The 23,166-nt window shown below is 46.4% G+C and overlaps 1 protein-coding gene across 1 annotated transcript in view; it reads right to left on the bottom strand.

The window, feature by feature from the left end:
• The window catches only part of LOC139175573 (NACHT, LRR and PYD domains-containing protein 12-like), a 102,527-nt gene that overhangs the window by 5,277 nt on the left and 74,084 nt on the right, over nt 1–23,166 (bottom strand). The window contains exons 9-25 of the mRNA XM_070766741.1: nt 18,680–18,850; nt 17,743–17,913; nt 17,388–17,558; nt 16,812–16,982; nt 16,457–16,627; nt 15,888–16,058; nt 15,533–15,703; nt 14,622–14,792; nt 14,268–14,438; nt 12,501–12,671; nt 12,146–12,316; nt 11,577–11,747; nt 11,222–11,392; nt 10,653–10,823; nt 10,298–10,468; nt 4,515–4,685; nt 4,160–4,330 (exon numbers count right to left, since the gene is read on the bottom strand). Coding sequence (XP_070622842.1) covers nt 4,160–4,330; nt 4,515–4,685; nt 10,298–10,468; nt 10,653–10,823; nt 11,222–11,392; nt 11,577–11,747; nt 12,146–12,316; nt 12,501–12,671; nt 14,268–14,438; nt 14,622–14,792; nt 15,533–15,703; nt 15,888–16,058; nt 16,457–16,627; nt 16,812–16,982; nt 17,388–17,558; nt 17,743–17,913; nt 18,680–18,850 — 2,907 coding nt within the window. The remainder of the gene's footprint in view (nt 1–4,159; nt 4,331–4,514; nt 4,686–10,297; nt 10,469–10,652; nt 10,824–11,221; nt 11,393–11,576; nt 11,748–12,145; nt 12,317–12,500; nt 12,672–14,267; nt 14,439–14,621; nt 14,793–15,532; nt 15,704–15,887; nt 16,059–16,456; nt 16,628–16,811; nt 16,983–17,387; nt 17,559–17,742; nt 17,914–18,679; nt 18,851–23,166) is intronic.

Raw genomic sequence — 23,166 nt, 5'->3', positions numbered from 1 at the left:
CTCAACTGACTCGTTGTCAGCCGACACTGCCTTTCAACTGGAGTCAAGGTCTGTCTGGATCTGAGTGATTTTATCTGTGAAAAACTTGTTAAAGTCCTCAACACTACCTGTAAGGGTTCATCAATTCCCCCCTGATTAAGGAGGGAGCAAGTCACCCTTCTGCAGATGCAATCAGGGCAACATTAAACAAGCATCTTATTGCTCTGAGCACCACTTTGTTAATCTCCCTATGACCTTTTACAAGTATTCGGTCAGATTCGGATTGACTTCTCCAATGCTTCTCTAGACATCTGTTCTTACGTTTCATCCACCAGAGTTCCTCAGTGAACCAAGATCTCCAGGGCCTACTGCCACAGAGAGATTGCAAAGGCACAATTCAGTACAGAGCCTCTTCCACTGCCATATTCCAGGTTGCAGCAAAAGACTCTGCCGAAGTGTGTGCAAGCGAATCCGGCAGAATCCTAAGCACCCTCTGAAAGCCCTCTGGATCCATCATGCATCTGGGGTGGAATCTCTTGATCAGTTCCACCTCCCTGTGGGGGAGGATTGGAGTCTTGAAATCCAGCTGTAGTAGAAAATGATCTGACCATGACAAAGGCAAGATATCTAAGCCCCTGAATTTCAGATCATTGATCAAGTGCTCTGAGAGAAATGCCATATCGGGAATACCTTCATGAGTCAGGCCCTGAAATACTTCGGTGAGGTCCATGGTTGCCATGGTGGGCATGAACTCCTGTGTGAAACCAGAGGATTCGTCGAGCGATGGCAGATTTAAGCCCTCCAAGACAACTCTGGGGAATTCTACCACCAGCCTGGCTATCCCCCTTGAGTAGCGCAGGCAGGGCTGTTGACACACAGCTGGAAGGCAGGTATGTGAGCAACAAGCCCACCTAGGTCCAACTTCACAAAGAGGGATTTGCAGCACAGTATCTCAGGAGCAGCGAGCCTGCATAGATTGGTGGTCTTCTTGGCTATGATAGCCACTCCTCCCCCCTTTCCCTGGGGTCAGAGCTGGTGTCACATCTGAAACCCAGCTGGGCACATTTCAGAGAGAGGAACCCCTTCCTCTGGGCCCAGCCAGGTCTCAGTCACACATACCAGGTCGGCCTCCTCATCCAGGAGTATATCCTGGATGACGTGAGCTTTATTCACAACCGACCTGGCATTAAGTAGCAGCAGCCGGTGCCCAGGGTCTAGATTTCGCTTGTCATCAGCACCCTGGGCTGAGTTAATGGAGCCAGAACAAGGGATTGGTTTTAAGCAGCGAGCTCTTTTTGCCTGGTAGCGGCCTACCCTATGTCTCCCACCATATCTGACTCTACCCAGCAAGACTAGGATCTTCTGGCCCTCTGGCACCCCAGAGATGGGCTCCCCCACTCCTCCTGCCTCTACATCGCTAAGCAAACTGTTTCTTCCATTCATAACATTCATCCCAATTATACTTTCCGTCCAATCATTCCCAGTCATACAGCTTAAAATTACCCCCAATAAGTTAATTAAAAATAGCAATTAACAACATAAAAACCCCAATATAAGAACAATTCTCCCTTCTTACCATGCTTTCCATCCATTCATACTCCATTTATCTGTCCCTAAATTTAACCCTCCCCCAAATTAGTTAAAAAGATTAAAAATATAAAAGCATTAAAATATTAAAATTACAGTTAATATAATTTAATCAACAATGAATTCATTAATTCATTCAGGCCAGGATCTAAAACAGATATAACCCCCAGCTCAGCCAAACCACAAGATCTTTCATTGGGGATATGAATTGTCCCCTCTTCACTAGATCTTTTCATAAGTCCGATACATAAATTCATCCTGTGCTCTTCTCACATAGGTGAGTTCTTAAATGGGAAATCTGTAAGAGTTCTTTTTCAAACCCTTTCCCTCTTAGTTCAATGTCTCTAGCTGTTATAATGAATTCAGTATCTCTAACTATTATAATAAAAATAATAGTAGATATAGTAGGGAGTGTTGACATCCACAACCCCTCTTCCCTACCACCCCTTAAAAGAGAACTGTCTTGCAACCCGCTGTTCTCTTCAGGTCCTTTTAGTCCGGAAATGAAATTTGAGACCCTGTAAAAACAAATTTCCTGCATACTGTATCTAAAACTTGAAATTACATGACTTTGTCTCATTTGAAGGGCTCTTTCTAAGGGGGGAGGGGTTTGTTGTTTAGTTTTTGCTGGGTAAAACTACACTTGTTATCCTAGGCTCATTTTACACCCAGAGTAAAAAAAGGTTGGTTTTACCTACTGGAAGTGTTTTTTTGAATATTTTTTTCATTAGTATACTAATTTGAACATTTCTGAACACAATGAAAAGAAAAATGAAATGAAAAAATTAATGATTATTTGTTTATTTTGCTTAAATAAGCCCACCTATGGTTCCATAGAGCAAACTGAAAGGAAAAATAACTGCCACTTACTTTAGCGTCTCTATTGTACATTCTGGTTGTTTGAGCCCATCACACAGCACCAGGGCTGCCGATAGATCGATACTACTGGGAGTCGCGTCATGGGCCTGGGGAAATTGAATAATGGGGGGCAGTGTTCCCTCTAATTTTTTGGGGGGGTGGGCGGAAAAGTATAGTGTCTGAGCGGCAATCCCTTCGGGACTGGGCGGCACAGAAATATTAATTAATTAATTAATTAATTAATTAATTAAATAAATAAATAAATACATACATACATACATACATACATACATACATAAAGAAAGAAAGAAAGAAAGAAAGAAAGAAAGAAACAAGCAAACAAACAAACAAATAATAAACCCACCCTGTTTTGCCTCAGAGAATTTCAAAATAAAATACTGTACTGTGTGTCTATAACAGTGAGTTCATAATAGGGCAACTCTATCAATATCAAAATGCCACTTAAATAGTTGAGCTAGTTTCAAACTAGATTTTGATTTTCTTTCTCTCTTCCTTACTCCCATTCTTTTTCTTTCTCTTTTCCTTCCTCTCTTTTTTCTGTTTCTCTCTCTTCCTCTCTTCCTCTCTCTCTCCTTCCCTCTCACTCTTTCCCTCTCGGCTTCTGGGCAGGTTTGGAAAACTCTGAGTTGATGATGATTTTTAAGTGAGCGATTGCTCACTGCTCAGCTTAGAGGGAACTATGATGGGGGGCTGAGCCCAGTCCTCTCCCGGTGGCTTTCGGCTCCTGCCGCCGAGGAGCTGCAAGGCTGGCCTTGAAGCCCCGCGCAGCCAGCGTTCCCTCGTGCCCGGCGGGCTTCCCTTTCCTAAACCCCCACCAGCCCCCTCCTTCCCTTCCCACCCTGCCCTCCTTCCCCGAGGCGTCCCTTGCCCATCATCCCCTGCTGGGCAATGGGGCAGCGGGACTGCTAGATGGGCAGCTCTTCTGGCGAGGGTGGGCAAGGCACGCCCTTCTCAGCTCTTGGCCTCCGCCCGTGCAGAAAGCATCCTTTCTCGCACCCAGCGCCGGCCATGGGGGCTTCCACCGCCGCCTTCCGCAAGGCCCCCCGAGGAGCCACGTGGGTCTCCAGCCTTCTCCTGGTGAGTCACCGCGGCAAGGATGCGGGCGAGGGAGAAAGGGGAACCCGGCGCCTCGGGCGCTTCCCTCTTGCGGTAGAGGGGTAGGTGGTTTGTGGAGAGCGGGGGAGGGAATTGTAAAAATCACATTTTCTTTCATTGCTTTTTCTTTCTCTATTTCTCTCTTGCTCTTTCATTCTTTTTTCTTTATCTTGCTTTCTTTCTTTCTCTTGCTTTCTCTCTTTCCTTCCCTCTTTCCATTTCTTTCATTCCCCCTCTCTTTTTATTTCTCTTTCATTCTCTTTCTTTCCTATACAATTGATTATCTTTGGAAAAATAACAATGATCTATGCAAGCATCCAAATGCAAGCATGCAATTTATTATCTTAGGAATTAAAGGAATGTATAGCAGTGAAATGTATTCAAGGGAAAAAACAAAGTCCAGTTACATTTTGGGAGGGGAGGGGGAAGCACTTTTGGGACAACCCTAACCTGGATGACTGAGAATATCCATGGACAAAACTATGGAATGTGTTTTACAGGCACTAAAGGAAATGTGATAATGTGTGGCAAATCCTCTCCCTGAATACATTTCCAGAATTTTAATATCCAAAAGATGGTTCCATAGATCAAACTGAAAGGAAAAATAACTGCCACTTACTTTAGTGTCTCTATTGTACATTCTGCTTGTTTGAGCCCATCACATAGCACTTCCATTATTTTGTCATCTAGGTTTTTGACGAACAGTGTTAATTCTCTCAAACTCTGGTTTTTCCTGAGTACTTCTGCAAGATTCCTGCTGCAAGATTCTGTCAGGATTTCTCCACCAAGCCTGCACAAATGTTTGAAAAAAGTATTATCTTCTGACAAACAAGCCTGGAATATATTTTAGAGAGGATGAAGTGAATGTCTTTCTGAACGGCAACAGAAACTGCCTCCCCCAGATATATTCCCAGAATATTAATGGTCAAAAACAGTGGTGCAGATCAAAAAGAAAGAGGAAAAACATCACTTACTGCAGTGTCTTTACAGTACACTCTGGATGTTTGAGGCCCTCACACAGCACTTCCATTGCTTCGTTATCGTCACTGTTGACATACAAGTATAACGTTTTCAATCTCTGTTTTTTCCTGATCACTTCTGCAAGATGCCTACTGCCAGATTTGGTGATGACCCCTTCAGTAAGCCTGTGCAGAAAAGGAGGAAAAATAACAATCATCTATACAAGCATGCAAATACAAGTATACAATTTATTATCTTAGGGAAAATAACAATGATCCATGCAAGCATGCAAATACAAGCATGCAATTTATTCTCATAGGAATTAAAGGAATGTATGACAGTGAAATGTATTCAAGGAAAAAACCAAAGTCCAGTTGTTGTATCCTGAAATGGCTACCTTGTAATTCCTGTAAATAGTTTGTTCCTCTTTCCAGCGCTGTCTGAGCCGAAGCAGGAAGTCGCTCCTGATTGGCTCAGACGCGGCCGGCTCTAGCTTTGGCGGGAACCGCAAATGAATAAAAGGAGCGGTTTCTCCAAGCAGAGTCAGTCGGTACTTGCTGAATTGTCACTTTGCCTTGCTGAGCTGTCACTTGTTCTCTGAGCTGAATAAAAGTACCGATTGCCTGAACTCTGCCTCTGGGTCTACTTCACTGGCGATGAACGGACGGAAGAAACATCGCGTGCAACATGAACAAAGTCCAGATCGGCCAGGCTCCGGAACTCTTCGATCCCGAGAAAACAACCTGGGACGAATACATGGCCACCTTCGAGATCTTCCTCGAGGCGGCGGGAATAGAGGACGCCGAAGCCGATCGCAGACGGGCTATTTTCCTTAATTACTGCGGCCCAGAGATCCGTGGACTTGCCCAGACTCTCACCGAACCGCAGCAAGCAAGAACCGTAGCGTGGGACGTCCTACAGGAAAAGCTAGCGAGCCATTTTAAACCGACCAAACCGGCCATAGTTTTTCGGCATCAATTTTCCATGATGGCTCAGAAGGAAACCGAGTCAATCAACCAGTTTACAATGCGGCTTCGAACGGTACTTGCTCAATGCAAGTTTAAAGACCCGGAAGCTCGCCTCACCGACGCCCTGGTTTTCGGCATGAAAAGCGCCACAGTGAGAAATAAACTCCTCACCGAAGAAGAGCCGACTCTACAAACCGTGATTAAACTAGCGCAAACCGCAGAAGCAGCCGACGCAGCGGCTAGAGAATTGAAAGAGCACGGAAGGCGAGAACTCATTGCCAAAATTGACTCCGCGTCTCCCAGCGCCGTGGAAACAGACGACCTCGGCCAACCAACTCACAGCGGGGACAACTGCCTCCTGGTGCAAGACCAGCCGAGACACCTTAGAGCTACTCACCCAGCCCCCTGCGCGGGCTGCCGGGGAAATCACCAGCGCCATCGATGCCCTTTCCGAGACGCTACATGCCGCCGCTGCAACCGTAGAGGCCACATCGCCATCGCATGCAGAGCAACAGCACCAGAAGAAACATTCGCCACACCGCAATACCAGCGACCACAAAACCAGACCCCTCAATCGCGAGAAAGGAGACCGTTCCGCAACTCGGGTCAAAGGAACTACCCAACCGCTAACCGCGACTACTATAGAGGTAACTCTCAATTTTCCGTGAATAACACGGCAACCAAAAAGGGGGCTAAAATTGTTATCTCACTGTTACTAAATAGCCAGCCTTGCTCAATGGAGCTGGATACGGGCTCTAGATATACTATCATGCCTTGGGAGAAGTTTAAACTGTATATGCCTAATGTGTCTAAGGCTGATCTAAATCAAACCTCTTTGGTGATCAGAGGTTAGGTTAGGTTAGGTTTATTGGATTTATATGCCGCCCCTCTCCGCAAACTCGGGGCGGCTCACAACAATAATAAAAAACAGTACAGTACACAATACAAGCAGACTTTCAAGGGGGGGTAATCTCGGTCCTGGGAACAGCAAATGTACCTATTGCATTCAAAAATGTTAAATGTACCCTTCCCATGCTTATTGTAACGGGGGCCAAGCACTCTCTTCTGGGTTTAGCGTGGATGGAACCGTTGGGGATCGAAATTTCGGGTGTGTATAATGTAAACTGTGATAATATGCCTAACTTTGTGAAAGAGTTCCCTGAAGTGCTCAGCCCCTCCTTGGGATTGTATAAGGGGCCCCCCATATCTTTCTCTATTGACCCCAAGGTCCCACCGATCAGACTAAAACCTCGCAGGGTTCCCCTTCCGCTTCTCCCCAAACTAGACATACAGCTGGACAAACTCATTAGCCAAGGTATTTTGGTCCCTGTGGAACAAGGGCCATGGGAAACTCCCATAGTTACACCTCTGAAGCCAGATGGATCCCTAAGAGTTTGCGCTGATTACAAATCGACCCTGAATAAGGCACTCCAACACCACCCCTACCCCATCCCGGTTGTGCAACAACTTCTACACTCCCTGGGGGAGGGGAAAAGGTTCGCAAAGATCGACCTGGCGCAAGCTTACCAGCAACTTCCGGTCGACGAACAAACAGCAAACGCACAAACAATTGTAACGCACAGGGGGGCTTTCAAATGCACGAGGTTACAGTTTGGGGTAAGCATAGCCCCAGGAATATTCCAGAGCATTATGGAACGCCTATTGTCAGGGGTAAATGGGGCCATTCCATACTTTGATGACATCTTAATTGCAGGGGAAAACCAGGAACAAGTAAACAAAAGAATAAGGGAAGTACTTAAGAGGTTACAGGACAAAGGGTTAAGAATCAAGCCTGATAAATGTGTCTGGGGAACCAACAGTATAGAATTCCTAGGATATAAAATAGATAAAGAAGGTATCCACCCCACAACAGAAAAGCTGAGAGCGATTAGAGAAGCCCCAGAACCACGAGATAAGAATGAGCTGCAGGCATTTTTAGGCCTCCTTAATTTTTATTCCGTTTTTTTAAAGCAGAAGGCAACAGTAGCAGAGCCTCTCCATCGTTTACTCCAGAAGGAAGCCCGCTGGACATGGGGGAAAACTGAACGTGAGGCTTTTTCTCAAATAAAAAATCTATTAACTTCTAAAAGTGTAGTAGTCCAATATAGTGCTTCACTACCAATTAGGCTCACGTGCGACGCTTCGCCGTACGGCATAGGAGGAGTTCTAGCTCACGTTCTACCTAATAGGACAGAGGCCCCAATAGCATTTTTCTCAAGAACCATGACCAGCACAGAGAGGAATTATAGCCAGTTAGACAAGGAGGCTCTAGCTTTAGTGGCAGGGGTAAAGAAGTTTCACAATTATATTTTTGGAAGAAGTTTTGAACTAGTCACTGACCACAAGCCCCTACTGGGTCTGCTAGCCCCCAACAAGCCCACTCCACCTTTTATGTCTCCTAGACTAATCAGATGGGCTCTTTTCCTCTCAGGGTACCAGTATGAGCTCACCCACAAGGGGGGGAAGGAAATCAATCACGCAGACGGCCTCAGCAGGTGCCCCATAACAGACTTAGTGGAAGACCCTGTTCCTTCCACAGATGTGTTAATGATAGAACTCGAGGATAACCCACTAACCACGGCCAAAGAGGTAGCTGCACACACGCAGCAAGATCCAATCCTTAAACAAGTGGTGAACTGTGTACTAAAGGGATGGCAAAATGATGTTGTGAAACCTGAATTGTGTGATTTTAAAAACAAAAGACTTGAGTTATCTTATGTAAAGGGTTGCCTGTTGTGGGGAGATAGAGTGATCATCCCCAAAAGCCTGAGGGAAAAGGTACTCAAAATGTTACATGTGGGTCATCCTGGGATTGTCAGGATGAAGAGCCTAGCAAGGGGGCATTTATGGTGGCCAGGGCTAGATGCTGACATTGAAAGTTGGGTCTCAAAGTGTGAACCATGCCAAGAGTCACGGCCTAGTCCCCCCAAAACAACTCCGGCTGAGTGGGAGCAGCCTGCTGGTCCTTGGTCAAGAATCCACATTGACTTTGCTGGCCCAGTGGGGTCCCAGTATTTTCTAATAGTGGTGGATGCTTTCTCCAAATGGGTGGAAATAATAGCAATGAACAACATAACCACAAGTGCCACCATCAAGGTATTGAGTAGACTGTTTGCATCCCATGGTTGCCCAGATGTCTTAGTGTCTGACAATGGGCCACAGCTAACAGCCAGGCAATTTGAATTGTTCTTAGATGGCCTAGGGGTCAGGCATGCCCTCATCTCGCCTTATTCGCCCTGGGCTAATGGATTGGCAGAACGTTACATTCGTGTGGCAAAGGAGGCATTGCGCAGGTCAGGCCCTGGGGATGTACAACAAAACTTGGACCAATTCTTACTCACCCAACACATTACCCCTAACTCGCACACACATGTAAGCCCTGCAGAGTTACTGATGGGGAGGAAATTGAGGTCACCACTAGACAGGTTGAACCCAAGGTTCTGTGTTAATAATAACCAAATGTGTGTAAAACCTGAAAGAGAAATGTATTTGGGACAAAATGTATATGTAAAAAGTTTTGATGGAAATGTAAACTGGATGAAAGGAATTGTTGTTAAGCAAAATGCACCAAAGACTTATATTGTAAAATTAGAGGATGGTCGTTTGTGGAAACGACACATAGACCACATTCGGAAGCGAACAGAAAATCAATTGACACAAACCGCTGACATGGACTCTCCCCCTTCAACAGACTTTAGCACATTGCCCGAGTTAAGAAATATACAAAGAGACTTATCGGGCCAGGGGGAACCATCCAGCGACGCCGAGCCATCCTCGTCCTCCGAAGCCTTCGTTGGGCCTGCCAGACAAAGTCCACCGCACCGGGAGAACAGCGGCGAGCCATCCTCCACAGTCGGGGTCGAAGGAGAAATTGTACTGCGCAGGTCAGCGCGAGCTCCTCAGAGGCCCCACCGATTGGACGACTTTGTCACATGGCTTTCGTGATGGATGTGTCCAACTATGAGGGGAGGGGTGTTGTATCCTGAAATGGCTACCTTGTAATTCCTGTAAATAGTTTGTTCCTCTTTCCAGCGCTGTCTGAGCCGAAGCAGGAAGTCGCTCCTGATTGGCTCAGACGCGGCCGGCTCTAGCTTTGGTGGGAACCGCAAATGAATAAAAGGAGCGGTTTCTCCAAGCAGAGTCAGTCGGTACTCGCTGAATTGTCACTTTGCCTTGCTGAGCTGTCACTTGTTCTCTGAGCTGAATAAAAGTACCGATTGCCTGAACCCTGCCTCTGGGTCTACTTCACCAGTCCTCCAAGACGCCACGAGGCCACCCAAAATGGCGGCCGCAAGCAGACAACCGACCGAGTGTCTGCAATTAACGCCGAGTCCGGGCGAGAAGTGAGAGCCTGGGGCCTGCACACCCTTATATAGGGCTTGCAGGCCCCGCCCGGACACGTCACTGATCAGGCCACCCCGGCCTGATCATCGGCCGAGATCTCGCGAAGTCTCACGAGATCTCGGCCAAATCCAAGATGGCGGCCGCCATGTGCCCCTGTCTCCCCGGGCCTCCAGAAAAAGGCACCGGTGAGTAAAGACCACCGGCGCTATCTTAGGAATTAAAGGAATGTATGACAGTGAAATGTATTCAAGGGAAAAAACAAAGTCCAGTTGCATTTTGGGAAGGGAGGGGGAAGCACTTTTGGGACAACCATAACCTGGATGACTGAGAATATCCATGGAGAAAACCATGGAATGTGTTTCATAGGCACTAAAGGAAATGTGATTATGTGTGACAAATCTTCTCCCTGAATACATTTCCCAAGTATTAATTGCCAAAGGATGACTCCGCAGACCAAACTGAAAGGAAAAATGACTGCCACTTACTTTAGTGTCTCTATTGTACATTCTGGTTTCTTGAGCCCATCACACAGCACTTCCATTATGTTGTCATCTAGGTTCCTGAGGAACAGTGTTAATTCTCTAAAACTCTGGTTTTTCCTGAGTACTTCTGCAAGATTCCTGCTGCAAGATTCTGTCAGGATCTCTCCACCAAGCCTGCACAAACGTTTGAAAAAAGTATTATCTTCTGACAAACAAGCCATGAATATATTTTAGAGAGAATGAAATAAATGTTTTTCTGAACGGCAACTGAAACTGCCTCCCCCAGATATATTCCCAGAATAATAATGGTCAAAAACAGTGGTGCAGATCAAACTGAAAGAGGAAAAATATCACTTACTCTAGTGTCTTTACAGTACACTCTGGATGTTTGAGACCCTCACACAGCACTTCCATTGCTTCGTTATCTTCGTTGTTGAGGTACAAGTATAACGTTTTCAATCCCTGTTTTTTCCTGATCACTTCTGCAAGATGCCTACTGCCAGATTTGGTGATGACCCCTTCAGTAAGGCTGTGCAGAAAAGGAGGAAAAATAACAAACATCTATACAAGCATGCAAATACAAGTATACAATTTATTATCTTAGGGAAAATAACAATGATCTATGCAAGCATGCAAATACAAGCATGCAATTTATTCTCATAGGAATTAAAGGAATGTATCACAGTGAAACGTATTCAAGGGAAAAAACAAAGTCCAGTTGCATTTTGGGAGGGGAGGAGGAAGCACTTTTGGGACAACCATAACCTGGATGACTGAGAATATCCATCGACAAAACCATCGAATGTGTTTCATAGGCACTATAGGATTATGTGTGGCAAATCCCCTCCCTGAATACATTTCCAGAGTTTTAATATCCAAAAGATGGTTCCATAGACCAAACTGAAAGGAAAAATAACTGCCACTTACTTTAGTGTCTCTATTGTACATTCTGGTTTCTTGAGCCCATCACACAGCACTTCCATTATTTTGTCATCTAGGTTCTTGAGGAACAGTGTTAATTCTCTCAAACTCTGGTTTTTCCTGAGTACTTCTGCAAGATTCCTGCTGCAAGATTCTGTCAGGATCTCTCCACCAAGCCTGCACAAACGTTTGAAAAAAGTATTATCTTCTGACAAACAAGCCATGAATATATTTTAGAGAGAATGAAATAAATGTTTTTCTGAACGGCAACTGAAACTGCCTCCCCCAGATATATTCCCAGAATAATAATGGTCAAAAACAGTGGTGCAGATCAAACTGAAAGAGGAAAAACATCACTTACTCTAGTGTCTTTACAGTACACTCTGGATGTTTGAGGCCCTCACACAGCACTTCCATTGCTTCGTTATCTTCGTTGTTGAGGTACAAGTATAACGTTTTCAATCCCTGTTTTTTCCTGATCACTTCTGCAAGATGCCTACTGCCAGATTTGGTGATGACCCCTTCAGTAAGGCTGTGCAGAAAAGGAGGAAAAATAACAAACATCTATACAAGCATGCAAATACAAGTATACAATTTATTATCTTAGGGAAAATAACAATGGTCTATGCAAGCATGCAAATACAAGCATGCAATTTATTCTCATAGGAATTAAAGGAATGTATCACATTGAAACGTATTCAAGGGAAAAAACAAAGTCCAGTTGCATTTTGGGAGGGGAGGAGGAAGCACTTTTGGGACAACCATAACCTGGATGACTGAGAATATCCATCGACAAAACCATCGAATGTGTTTCATAGGCACTATAGGATTATGTGTGGCAAATCCCCTCCCTGAATACATTTCCAGAGTTTTAATATCCAAAAGATGGTTCCATAGACCAAACTGAAAGGAAAAATAACTGCCACTTACTTTAGTGTCTCTATTGTACATTCTGGTTTCTTGAGCCCATCATACAGCACTTCCATTATTTTGTCATCTAGGTTCTTGAGGTACAGCGTTAATTCTCTCAAACTCTGGTTTTTCCTGAGTACTTCTGCAAGATTCCTGCTGCAAGATTCTGTCAGGATCTTTCCACCAAGCCTGCACAAACGTTTGAAAAAAGTATTATCTTCTGACAAACAAGCCATGAATATATTTTAGAGAGAATGAAATAAATGTTTTTCTGAAAGACAACTGAAACTGCCTCCCCCAGATATATTCCCAGAATAATAATGGTCAAAAACAGTGGTGCAGATCAAACAGAAAGAGGAAAAACATCACTAACCTTAGTGTCTTTACAGTACACTCTGGATGTTTGAGGCCCTCACACAGCACTTCCATTGCTTCGTTATCTTCGTTGTTGAGGTACAAGTGTAACGTTTTCAATCTCTGTTTTTTCCTGATCACTTCTGCAAGATGCCTACTGCCAGATTTGGTGATGACCCCTTCAGTAAGGCTGTGCAGAAAAGGAGGAAAAATAACAATCATCTATACAAGCATGCAAATACAAGTACAGTGGAACCCCGACATAAGAGCTGCTCTACTTAAGAGCAACTCGAGATAAGAGCTGGGAGGGGAGAGATATTTTTGTTCTACTTACAAGCCCAAATTCGAGATACAAGCGCCAAGGAGCTGTCTCCTGAAGCCAAACGCTAACTTCCGCATTCGGCTTCAGGAGACAGCTGCGAAGCGGCGCGCGTGTTTTAAAAGGTTGCAGCCAGCCTGGGGGGTTCGGGGGGGTGCTTGCAGCTTTCTTTCTTGCTCTTTTTCTTTCTCTCTTTTACCTTCCCTTCCTCTATTTCTTCTTTTCTTTCTCCTTCCCACCTTCTTCCCTCCCTCCCTCCCTTCACTCATTCCTCTCTTACTCTCCCCTTTCGTAAGTTTCCTTGCTTCCTTCCTCTGTTCCTGTCCCTTCCCCCTTTCTTTCTTTCTTTCTTTCTTTCTTTCTTGCTTTCTTTCTTGCTCTTTTTCTTTCTCTCTTTTACCTTCCCTTCCTCTATTTCTTCTTTTCTTTCTCCTTCCCACCTTCTTCCCTCCCTCCCTTCACTCATTCCTCTCTTACTCTCCCCTTTCATAAGTTTCCTTGCTTCCTTCCTCTGTTCCTGTCCCTTCCCCCTTTCTTTCTTTCTTGCTTTCTTTCTTTCTTTCTTGCTCTTTTTCTTTCTCTCTTTTACCTTCCATTCCTCTATTTCTTCTTTTCTTTCTCCTTCCCACCTTCTTCCCTCCCTCCCTCCCTTCACTCATTCCTCTCTTACTCTCCCCTTTCATAAGTTTCCTTGCTTCCTTCCTCTGTTCCTGTCCCTTCCCTCTTTCCTTCCTTCCTTCCCACCCTCCGTCCATTCATTCACCCATTCCTCTCTTGATCGCTTAAAGCCGGTCCCTGGTGCAAAAAGGGTTGGGGACCTCTGTCCTACCGGATTGGGTGGCAGAGAAGTTGAACATATGTAAATTTAAAAGTTTAAGAAAGTTTACAAGTTAAGTGAAAGAAACTTCATTATTCATTTATATGTACATGTACATTTCTTCATTAAAAACATGTCTTTCTGCATAATTTAGACTAACTTTGTGAGTTTTTTGAGGGCTGGAACCAATTAAAATTATTTACATTAATTCCTATGGGGAAAAGTCGTTCAAGATAAGAGCTGCTCGACTTAAGAGCCCAGGTCCGGAACGAATTAAACTCGTATCTCGAGGTACCACTGTATACAATTGATTATCTTTGGAAAAATAACAATGATCTATGCAAGCATGCAAATGCAAGCATGCAATTTATTATCTTAGGAATTAAAGTAATGTATAGCAGTGAAATGTATTCAAGGGAAAAAACAAAGTCCAGTTACATTTTGGGAGGGGAGGGGGAAAAACTTTTGGGACAACCATAACCTGGATGACTGAGAATATCCATGGACAAAACTATGGAATGTGTTTTACAGGCACTAAAGGAAATGTGATAATGTGTGGCAAATCCTCTCCCTGAATACATTTCCAGAATTTTAATATCCAAAAGATGGTTCCATAGATCAAACTGAAAGGAAAAATAACTGCCACTTACTTTAGCATCTCTATTGTACATTCTGCTTGTTTGAGCCCATCACACAGCACTTCCATTATTTTGTCATCTAGGTTCTTGAGGTACAGCGTTAATTCTCTCAAACTCTGGTTTTTCCTCAGTACTTCTGCAAGATTCCTGCTGCAAGATTCTGTCAGGATCTCTCCATCAAGCCTACACAAACATTTGAAAAAGTATTATCTTCTGACAAACAAGCCTGGAATATATTTTAGAGAGGATGAAGTGAATGTCTTTCTGAACGGCAACTGAAACTGCCTCCCCCAGATATATTCCCAGAATATTAATGGTCAAAAACAGTGGTGCAGATCAAACAGAAAGAGGAAAAACATCACTTACTGCAGTGTCTTTACAGTACACTCTGGATGTTTGAGGCCCTCACACAGCACTTCCATTGCTTCGTTATCGTCATTGTTGACATACAAGTATAACGTTTTCAATCTCTGTTTTTTCCTGATCACTTCTGCAAGATGCCTACTGCCAGATTTGGTGATGACCCCTTCAGTAAGCCTGTGCAGAAAAGGAGGAAAAATAACAATCATCTATACAAGCATGCAAATACAAGTATACAATTTATTATCTTAGGGAATATAACAATGATCCATGCAAGCATGCAAATACAAGCACGCAATTTATTCTCATAGGAATTAAAGGAATGTATGACAGTGAAATGTATTCAAGGAAAAAACCAAAGTCCAGTCCTCCAAGACACCACGAGGCCACCCAAAATGGCGGCTGCAATTAACGCCGAGTCCGGGCGAGAAGTGAGAGCCTCGGGCCTGCACACCCTTATATAGGGCTTGCAGGCCCCGCCCGGACACGTCACTGATCAGGCCACCCCGGCCTGATCATCGGCCGAGATCTCGTGAAGTCTCACGAGATCTCGGCCAAATCCAAGATGGCGGCCGCCATGTACCCCTGTCTCCCCGGGCCTCCAGAAAAAGGCACCGGTGAGTAAAGACCACCAGTGCTATCTTAGGAATTAAAGGAATGTATGACAGTGAAATGTATTCAAGGGAAAAAACAAAGTCCAGTTGCATTTTGGGAAGGGAGGGGGAAGCACTTTTGGGACAACCATAACCTGGATGACTGAGAATATCCATGGAGAAAACCATGGAATGTGTTTCATAGGCACTAAAGAAAATGTGATTATGTGTGACAAATCTTCTCCCTGAATACATTTCCCAAGTATTAATTGCCAAAGGATGACTCCGCAGACCAAACTGAAAGGAAAAATGACTGCCACTTACTTTAGTGTCTCTATTGTACATTCTGGTTTCTTGAGCCCATCACACAGCACTTCCATTATTTTGTCATCTAGGTTCCTGAGGAACAGTGTTAATTCTCTAAAACTCTGGTTTTTCCTGAGTACTTCTGCAAGATTCCTGCTGCAAGATTCTGTCAGGATCTCTCCAGCAAGCCTGCACAAACGTTTGAAAAAAGTATTATCTTCTGACAAACAAGCCATGAATATATTTTAGAGAGAATGAAATAAATGTTTTTCTGAACGGCAACTGAAACTGCCTCCCCCAGATATATTCCCAGAATAATAATGGTCAAAAACAGTGGTGCAGATCAAACTGAAAGAGGAAAAACATCACTTACTCTAGTGTCTTTACAGTACACTCTGGATGTTTGAGACCCTCACACAGCACTTCCATTGCTTCGTTATCTTCGTTGTTGAGGTACAAGTATAACGTTTTCAATCTCTGTTTTTTCCTGATCACTTCTGCAAGATGCCTACTGCCAGATTTGGTGATGACCCCTTCAGTAAGGCTGTGCAGAAAAGGAGGAAAAATAACAATCATCTATACAAGCATGCAAATACAAGTATACAATTTATTATCTTAGGGAAGATAACAATGATCTATGCAAGCATGCAAATACAAGCATGCAATTTATTCTCATAGGAATTAAAGGAATGTATGACAGTGAAATGTATTCAAGGGAAAAAACAAAGTCCAGTTGCATTTTGGGAGGGTAGGAGGAAGCACTTTTGGGACAACCATAACCTGGATGACTGAGAATATCCATGGACAAAACCATCGAATGTGTTGCATAGGCACTATAGGATTATGTGTGGCAAATCCCCTCCCTGAATACATTTCCAGAGTTTTAATATCCAAAAGATGGTTCCATAGACCAAACTGAAAGGAAAAATAACTGCCACTTACTTTAGTGTCTCTATTGTACATTCTGGTTTCTTGAGCCCATCACACAGCACTTCCATTATTTTGTCATCTAGGTTCTTGAGGTACAGCGTTAATTCTCTCAAACTCTGGTTTTTCCTGAGTACTTCTGCAAGATTCCTGCTGCAAGATTCTGTCAGGATCTTTCCACCAAGCCTGCACAAACGTTTGAAAAAAGTATTATCTTCTGACAAACAAGCCATGAATATATTTTAGAGAGAATGAAATAAATGTTTTTCTGAAAGGCAACTGAAACTGCCTCCCCCAGATATATTCCCAGAACATTAATGGTCAAAAAGAGTGGTGCAGATCAAACTGAAAGAGGAAAAACATCACTAACCTTAGTGTCTTTACAGTACACTCTGGATGTTTGAGGCCCTCACACAGCACTTCCATTGCTTCGTTATCTTCGTTGTGGAGGTACAAGTATAATGTTTTCAATCTCTGTTTTTTCCTGATCACTTCTGCAAGATGCCTACTGCCAGATTTGGTGATGACCCCTTCATTAAGCCTGTGCAGAAAAGGAGGAAAAATAACAATCATCTATACAAGCATGCAAATACAAGTATACAATTGATTATCTTTGGAAAAATAACAATGATCTATGCAAGCATGCAAATGCAAGCATGCAATTTATTATCTTAGGAATTAAAGGAATGTATAGCAGTGAAATGTATTCAAGGGAAAAAACAAAGTCCAGTTACATTTTGGGAAGGGAGGGGGAAGCACTTTTGGGACAACCATAACCTGGATGACTGAGAATATCCATGGACAAAACTATGGAATGTGTTTTACAGGCACTAAAGGAAATGTGATAATGTGTGGCAAATCCTCTCCCTGAATACATTTCCAGAATTTTAATATCCAAAAGATGGTTCCATAGATCAAACTGAAAGGAAAAATAACTACCACTTACTTTAGCATCTCTATTGTACATTCTGCTTGTTTGAGCCCATCACATAGCACTTCCATTATTTTGTCATCTAGGTTTTTGACGAACAGTGTTAATTCTCTCAAACTCTGGTTTTTCCTGAGTACTTCTGCAAGATTCCTGCTGCAAGATTCTGTCAGGATCTCTCCATCAAGCCTGCACAAACGTTTGAAAAAAGTATTATCTTCTGACAAACAAGCCTGGAATATATTTTAGAGAGGATGAAGTGAATGTCTTTCTGAACGGCAACTGAAACTGCCTCCCCCAGATATATTCCCAGAATATTAATGGTCAAAAACAGTGGTGCAGATCAAACTGAAAGAGCAAAAACATCACTTACTCTAGTGTCTTTACAGTACACTCTGGATGTTTGAGGCCCTCACACAGCACTTCCATTGCTTCGTTATCGTCATTGTTGACATACAAGTATAACGTTTTCAATCTCTGTTTTTTCCTGATCACTTCTGCAAGATGCCTACTGCCAGATTTGGTGATGACCCCTTCAGTAAGCCTGTGCAGAAAAGGAGGAAAAATAACAATTATCTATACAGGCATGCAAATACAAGTATACAATTTATTATCTTATGGAAAATAACAATGATCCATGCAAGCATGCAAATACAAGCATGCAATTTATTCTCATAGGAATTAAAGGAATGTATGACAGTGAAATGTATTCAAGGAAAAAACCAAAGTCCAGTCCTCCAAGACGCCACGAGGCCACCCAAAATGGCGGCCGCAAGCAGACAACCGACCGAGTGTCTGCAATTAACGCCGAGTCCGGGCGAGAAGTGAGAGCCTGGGGCCTGCACACCCTTATATAGGGCTTGCAGGCCCCGCCCGGACACGTCACTGATCAGGCCACCCCGGCCTGATCATCGGCTGAGATCTCGCGAAGTCTCACGAGATCTCGGCCAAATCCAAGATGGCGGCCGCCATGTACCCCTGTCTCCCCGGGCCTCCAGAATAAGGCACCGGTGAGTAAAGACCACCGGTGCTATCTTAGGAATTAAAGGAATGTATGACAGTGAAATGTATTCAAGGGAAAAAACAAAGTCCAGTTGCATTTTGGGAAGGGAGGGGGAAGCACTTTTGGGACAACCATAACCTGGATGACTGAGAATATCCATGGAGAAAACCATGGAATGTGTTTCATAGGCACTAAAGGAAATGTGATTATGTGTGACAAATCTTCTCCCTGAATACATTTCCCAAGTATTAATTGCCAAAGGATGACTCCGCAGACCAAACTGAAAGGAAAAATGACTGCCACTTACTTTAGTGTCTCTATTGTACATTCTGGTTTCTTGAGCCCATCACACAGCACTTCCATTATTTTGTCATCTAGGTTCCTGAGGAACAGTGTTAATTCTCTAAAACTCTGGTTTTTCCTGAGTACTTCTGCAAGATTCCTGCTGCAAGATTCTGTCAGGATCTCTCCAGAAAGCCTGCACAAACGTTTGAAAAAAGTATTATCTTCTGACAAACAAGCCATGAATATATTTTAGAGAGAATGAAATAAATGTTTTTCTGAACGGCAACTGAAACTGCCTCCCCCAGATATATTCCCAGAATAATAATGGTCAAAAACAGTGGTGCAGATCAAACTGAAAGAGGAAAATAGCGCCGGCGGGAGGGGCAGGGAAGACACCGGACCCCATGGCGGCTGCCATCTTGGTTCTTGGGCGAAGTCTCGCGAGGCGAGACTTCGCCCGAGATTTGGGCTGTACAGGCCCGGCTGCTGATTGGTCCGGGCGGGGCCGGCTCGCCCTATTTAAGGGCGAGCAGGCCCGGGGCTCAGCCTGTTTGCCCGGACCATCGCCCCGAGCAGACGCTTGTCAGTCTGCTCGCGGCGGCCATTTTGTGTGCGGCCTCGTGCGCGGCCGCCATTTTGTGGCCTTGCTGATCGAAGAGGACGTCTCAGTTGCGATTCGGGCGGCAGGAGCTGCTTTCCTCCTAGCGGAGCCAGCATCGGCTGGCCTCCGCTCTGGTTTTCCCCTCCGTTGCCCCGGGATTGGGGGCGTGGGGAGGGGTTGCCCTTTGGGGGGTGCGGCCTGGTCCCCCTCCAAGGTTGGGGGGGGTTTTTCAACTGCCGGGTGCCTTAGGTTGGGGCTGGTGTCTGCAGGCCCCCTTGCTGGATTGGGGGCAGTGAGGCCTTGATCCCATTGCTGGGGGGAGGTGTGGATTGGCCTTCCTTGTGAGGCCTAAGGTATTTTGCAGGCCTTGCTTCACGGCTGGGGCCTCTTTGGTCAGGGTTTTTTCTTTTGGGGACTAATCTGAGAGGGTATGGGCCCCAAGAAGAGGCAGGCTCGGGCCCCCCCGGCCCAACCGGTGGCGCGGCCTAGGAGGGCTTTGAGGCCTTCTGCCCGGGCTCGGGCAGCTATGACGGGGCCCTCCGGGGTGGGCCCGGCTGAAGGGGTGGTGGGATTTATGCCTCCAGCCCCTCACCCCAATGTTTCTCCTTCTCTCTCCTGGGCCAGGGTCTTGGAGAGGCTTGACGAGCTGGAGCGCTGGCGATCTGGAGCAGGTCCCGGTGGACTTCCCCTGGAGGCATCAGTGGCCTGGGGAAGAGATCCTGAGGAGGAGGCAGCCTTGGATGGGCAGATGGCCCAGACCGGGCAGAGGGCCCAGACCGGGCAGACGGCCCAAACCGGGCAGACGGCCCAAACCGGGCAGATGGCCCAGGCCGGGCTGACGGCCCAGGCGGGGCAGGTGGCCCAGGCGGGGCAGATGCCAGCTTTCCAGGGCCCACCTTGGATGGGCCCTCCGTGGATGTCATCCACCCCGTACGGGGCAGGTGAGCTTACACCACATTTGAACACTACACCGCTCCTCCCTGGGTGGGGTCTGGGGTTTAGCCCGCCTGCATCAGGGAGTGGCGAGTTTGTTGGGGTCCACTTTAGGTACATGTGAGCAGGTGTGGGCTCCGCCGGCCCTGCCGGCAGTAGCGCCCGGGGTGGCTTTCCCACCCGTTATAGGGATGGGGGTGAATCCCTCCAGTGCCTGCGATAATGGCCCCGCCCCCTTTGGTGTATCTGCCAGGGATAGGGGTGCTGGGAGCGGGGGTGTCCTCAGTGTGGGACCTGTTTGCCAGCATCAAGCCCGGGGCTATTCCCTGTGGGCTCCCAGCCACGCCCTTAGGATATCACCTTCACCCATCAGTGAAGGAGGCCATTTGGCGGGGGGAGTATGTGGACCTCTTCTCCCTGTTAAACAGGGAGGTCCCTAAGCAGGACAAAGAGGTTGTGCCCGGGGAGAAGGTGAAAAAAACGAAAGTCACAAAGTGTTTCAGCTCTTGGCTGTACGCTTTTCTGACTTTCGTGTCTGTGGTGATCCAGAGGCAGCCGGTTAGGGCTGCTGCTCTGCTTAAGTATATTGATTTGATTGCCCGGGCCCACTTTGAGTATGGTGGCACCATCTGGAGGCACTACGATAAGGGCTTTCGGATGCGCATAGCCCATGACTCCTCCTTGCCTTGGGATATGGTGGTCCAGGACCTGTGGTTCCAGGCAACTTATATGTCCGGCAAGGAAGGGTGTGATAGGACCGACAGCGGTCATTTCATGGAAGAGGAGCCTGTGTCTTCCACGCCAGCTAAGGCGGCTACGGGAGGGGCGGGAAAAGGGGTTTCCCAGGCATGTCATGAGTTTGCCGCAAAGGGGGCGTGTTTTCGTCCCTTTTGCAGGTTTAAGCATGCATGCGGCAACTGTGGGGGGAACCATGCCTCTTCCGTATGCCCCCGCCCCAAGAAAGGGGCGGAAAAGAAGGGTGGCGGTCCACCAAAGCCTCCCCCACCAGCTGGGGGAAAGGGGGCCCAGCCCAATTAAGTTACGGGTGCTTGAGGGTTGGTTAAATGACTACCACCCTCGCGCGATAGCGGCCGCTCTCTTGCTAGGTTTTTCAAAGGGATTTAGGATCCCTTACATGGGGGTTAGGAAAGCCTCCGGTCGGTTGTAGGACATGAAGACATTGTTCGGGAGAAGATTCGGAAGGAGGTGGCCAAGGGCAGGGTCCTCGGGCCCTTCCCGGAGCCACCCTTCTCGAATCTCAGGGTGTCTCCTTTAGGTGTGGTCCCCAAAAAGGCAAGTGGTGAATTTGAGAGTTTTAGTACCTTCTTGGAGTGGGCGCTCAGGAGACACAGTGGTCTGGGCTCGGTCGTTCACTACCTTGATGATTTCTTGATGTCAGGGCCTGCGCAGTCGGAGCAATGCTTTGCTCTGATGCAGGACTTCGAAGCCCTTTGTGCTCAGTTGGGGGTACCTTTAGCCTCTGAGAAGACCGAAGGCCCTGCTACCAAGATTACCTTTCTTGGTATTGAATTGGACTCAGAGGAGCAATCTTCTAGATTGCCCCTGGAAAAGTTGATTAAAATCAGGGGTAAGCTTGAGGCGGTCCTGGGCTGCAGGAAGGTCACTCTTCGGCAGCTCCAGGAACTAGCTGGGATACTCATTTTCGCCTGCCGGGTTATTGTGCCGGGCAGGGCCTTTTCTAGGAGGTTGTACACTGTGATAAAGGGGCTTTGTTTGCCCCATCATCGTACCCGCTTATGTGCAGAGGTCAGGGCTGACCTCTGCGTGTGGCGGGACTTTTTAGACCGCTTTAATGGGTTGTCTTTTTGGAGGCACGAGCTTCTTTTGGAAGCTGAGTTGCAGCTCTGCTCTGATGCTGCGGGGACTTGTGGTTTCGGGGTAGTGTTAGGTGACCAGTGGTGCTGGTTGGCTTGGCCTCCGGAATGGAGTGCCTCCTCATTGGTTAAGGATTTGACCTTTCTGAAGCTCTTCCCCTTGATAGTGGCCTTAGAGCTTTGGGGTGAGCAGTTTAGGGACAAGACTGTGCATTTTTGGTGTGACAACCTAGCGGTTGTCCATGTGGTGAACGCCCTGTCATCCAAGAGTGACAGGGTAATGCGGCTTGTCCGCCATTTTGTGCACAGGTCCTTGTCCCTAAACTCATTGTTTTTGGCTAGGCATGTCCCCGGGTTAGATAACGGGGTGGCTGACGCCTTGTCCCGTGGTCAGTTGTCCAGGTTTCGGACCCTGGCCCCGTGGGCCCGAGAGTCGCCGGAGGCATTCCCAGTCCACCTTTGGAGCCTGGGCGGGCTCCCGAGAGTTGGAGAGACGAGGCCTCAAGGGCGATTGCCCTTTCGGTAGCACCGGGTACCTTGCGGGCTTACCACCGGGCAGGTAAGGAGTTTGGGGATTTCAGGCAGGGTAGGGGTTACCCCCATTGTTGGCCTGCCCCAGTTGAGCACCTGGCCGAATTTTGTGTCCTGCTTAGGCAGCGTGGCCTGTCAGTTAGGACTATTAGGTCCAGGTTAGCTGGCCTCACCTTTCTGTCCAAGGCGGGGGGGTTTAGTGATTTTTCTGGTGACTTCCGCATTTGGAAGATGCTGGAAGGCTGGGTGAGGGAGCGACAGGGGATCCCTTTGGACACTCATCAGGATCTGATGGTGCAGCAGCTGTCACTGATTAATCAGTGACAGCTGCTGGACAGTCTGTGTGCCCCTCTGTACGAGGCCCGTCTTTTTAGGGCAGCGACTTGTGTCATGTTTTTTGGGGCCCTTAGGGTCAGCGAGGCAATGGCCTCCTCGCAGGCTGACACGTCGCTTCGTGCCTTCCAGTACACTGATCTAGCCTTTAGGCAGGGGGGTGTCTCCCTTTTGGTGAGACATTCCAAGACTGATCAGTTACACAGAGGGGTTAGAATAGAGCTTAGCGCGGCCATCGATCAGTCTGTGTGACCGGTGGCCGCTTTACAGCAATTT

The sequence above is a fragment of the Erythrolamprus reginae genome, chromosome 1 (genome assembly GCF_031021105.1).
Source record: "Erythrolamprus reginae isolate rEryReg1 chromosome 1, rEryReg1.hap1, whole genome shotgun sequence".
NCBI lineage: Eukaryota > Metazoa > Chordata > Lepidosauria > Squamata > Dipsadidae > Erythrolamprus > Erythrolamprus reginae.
Note: the sequence above shows the minus strand (reverse complement) of the source record. Positions and strands in the feature narration are given on the sequence as shown.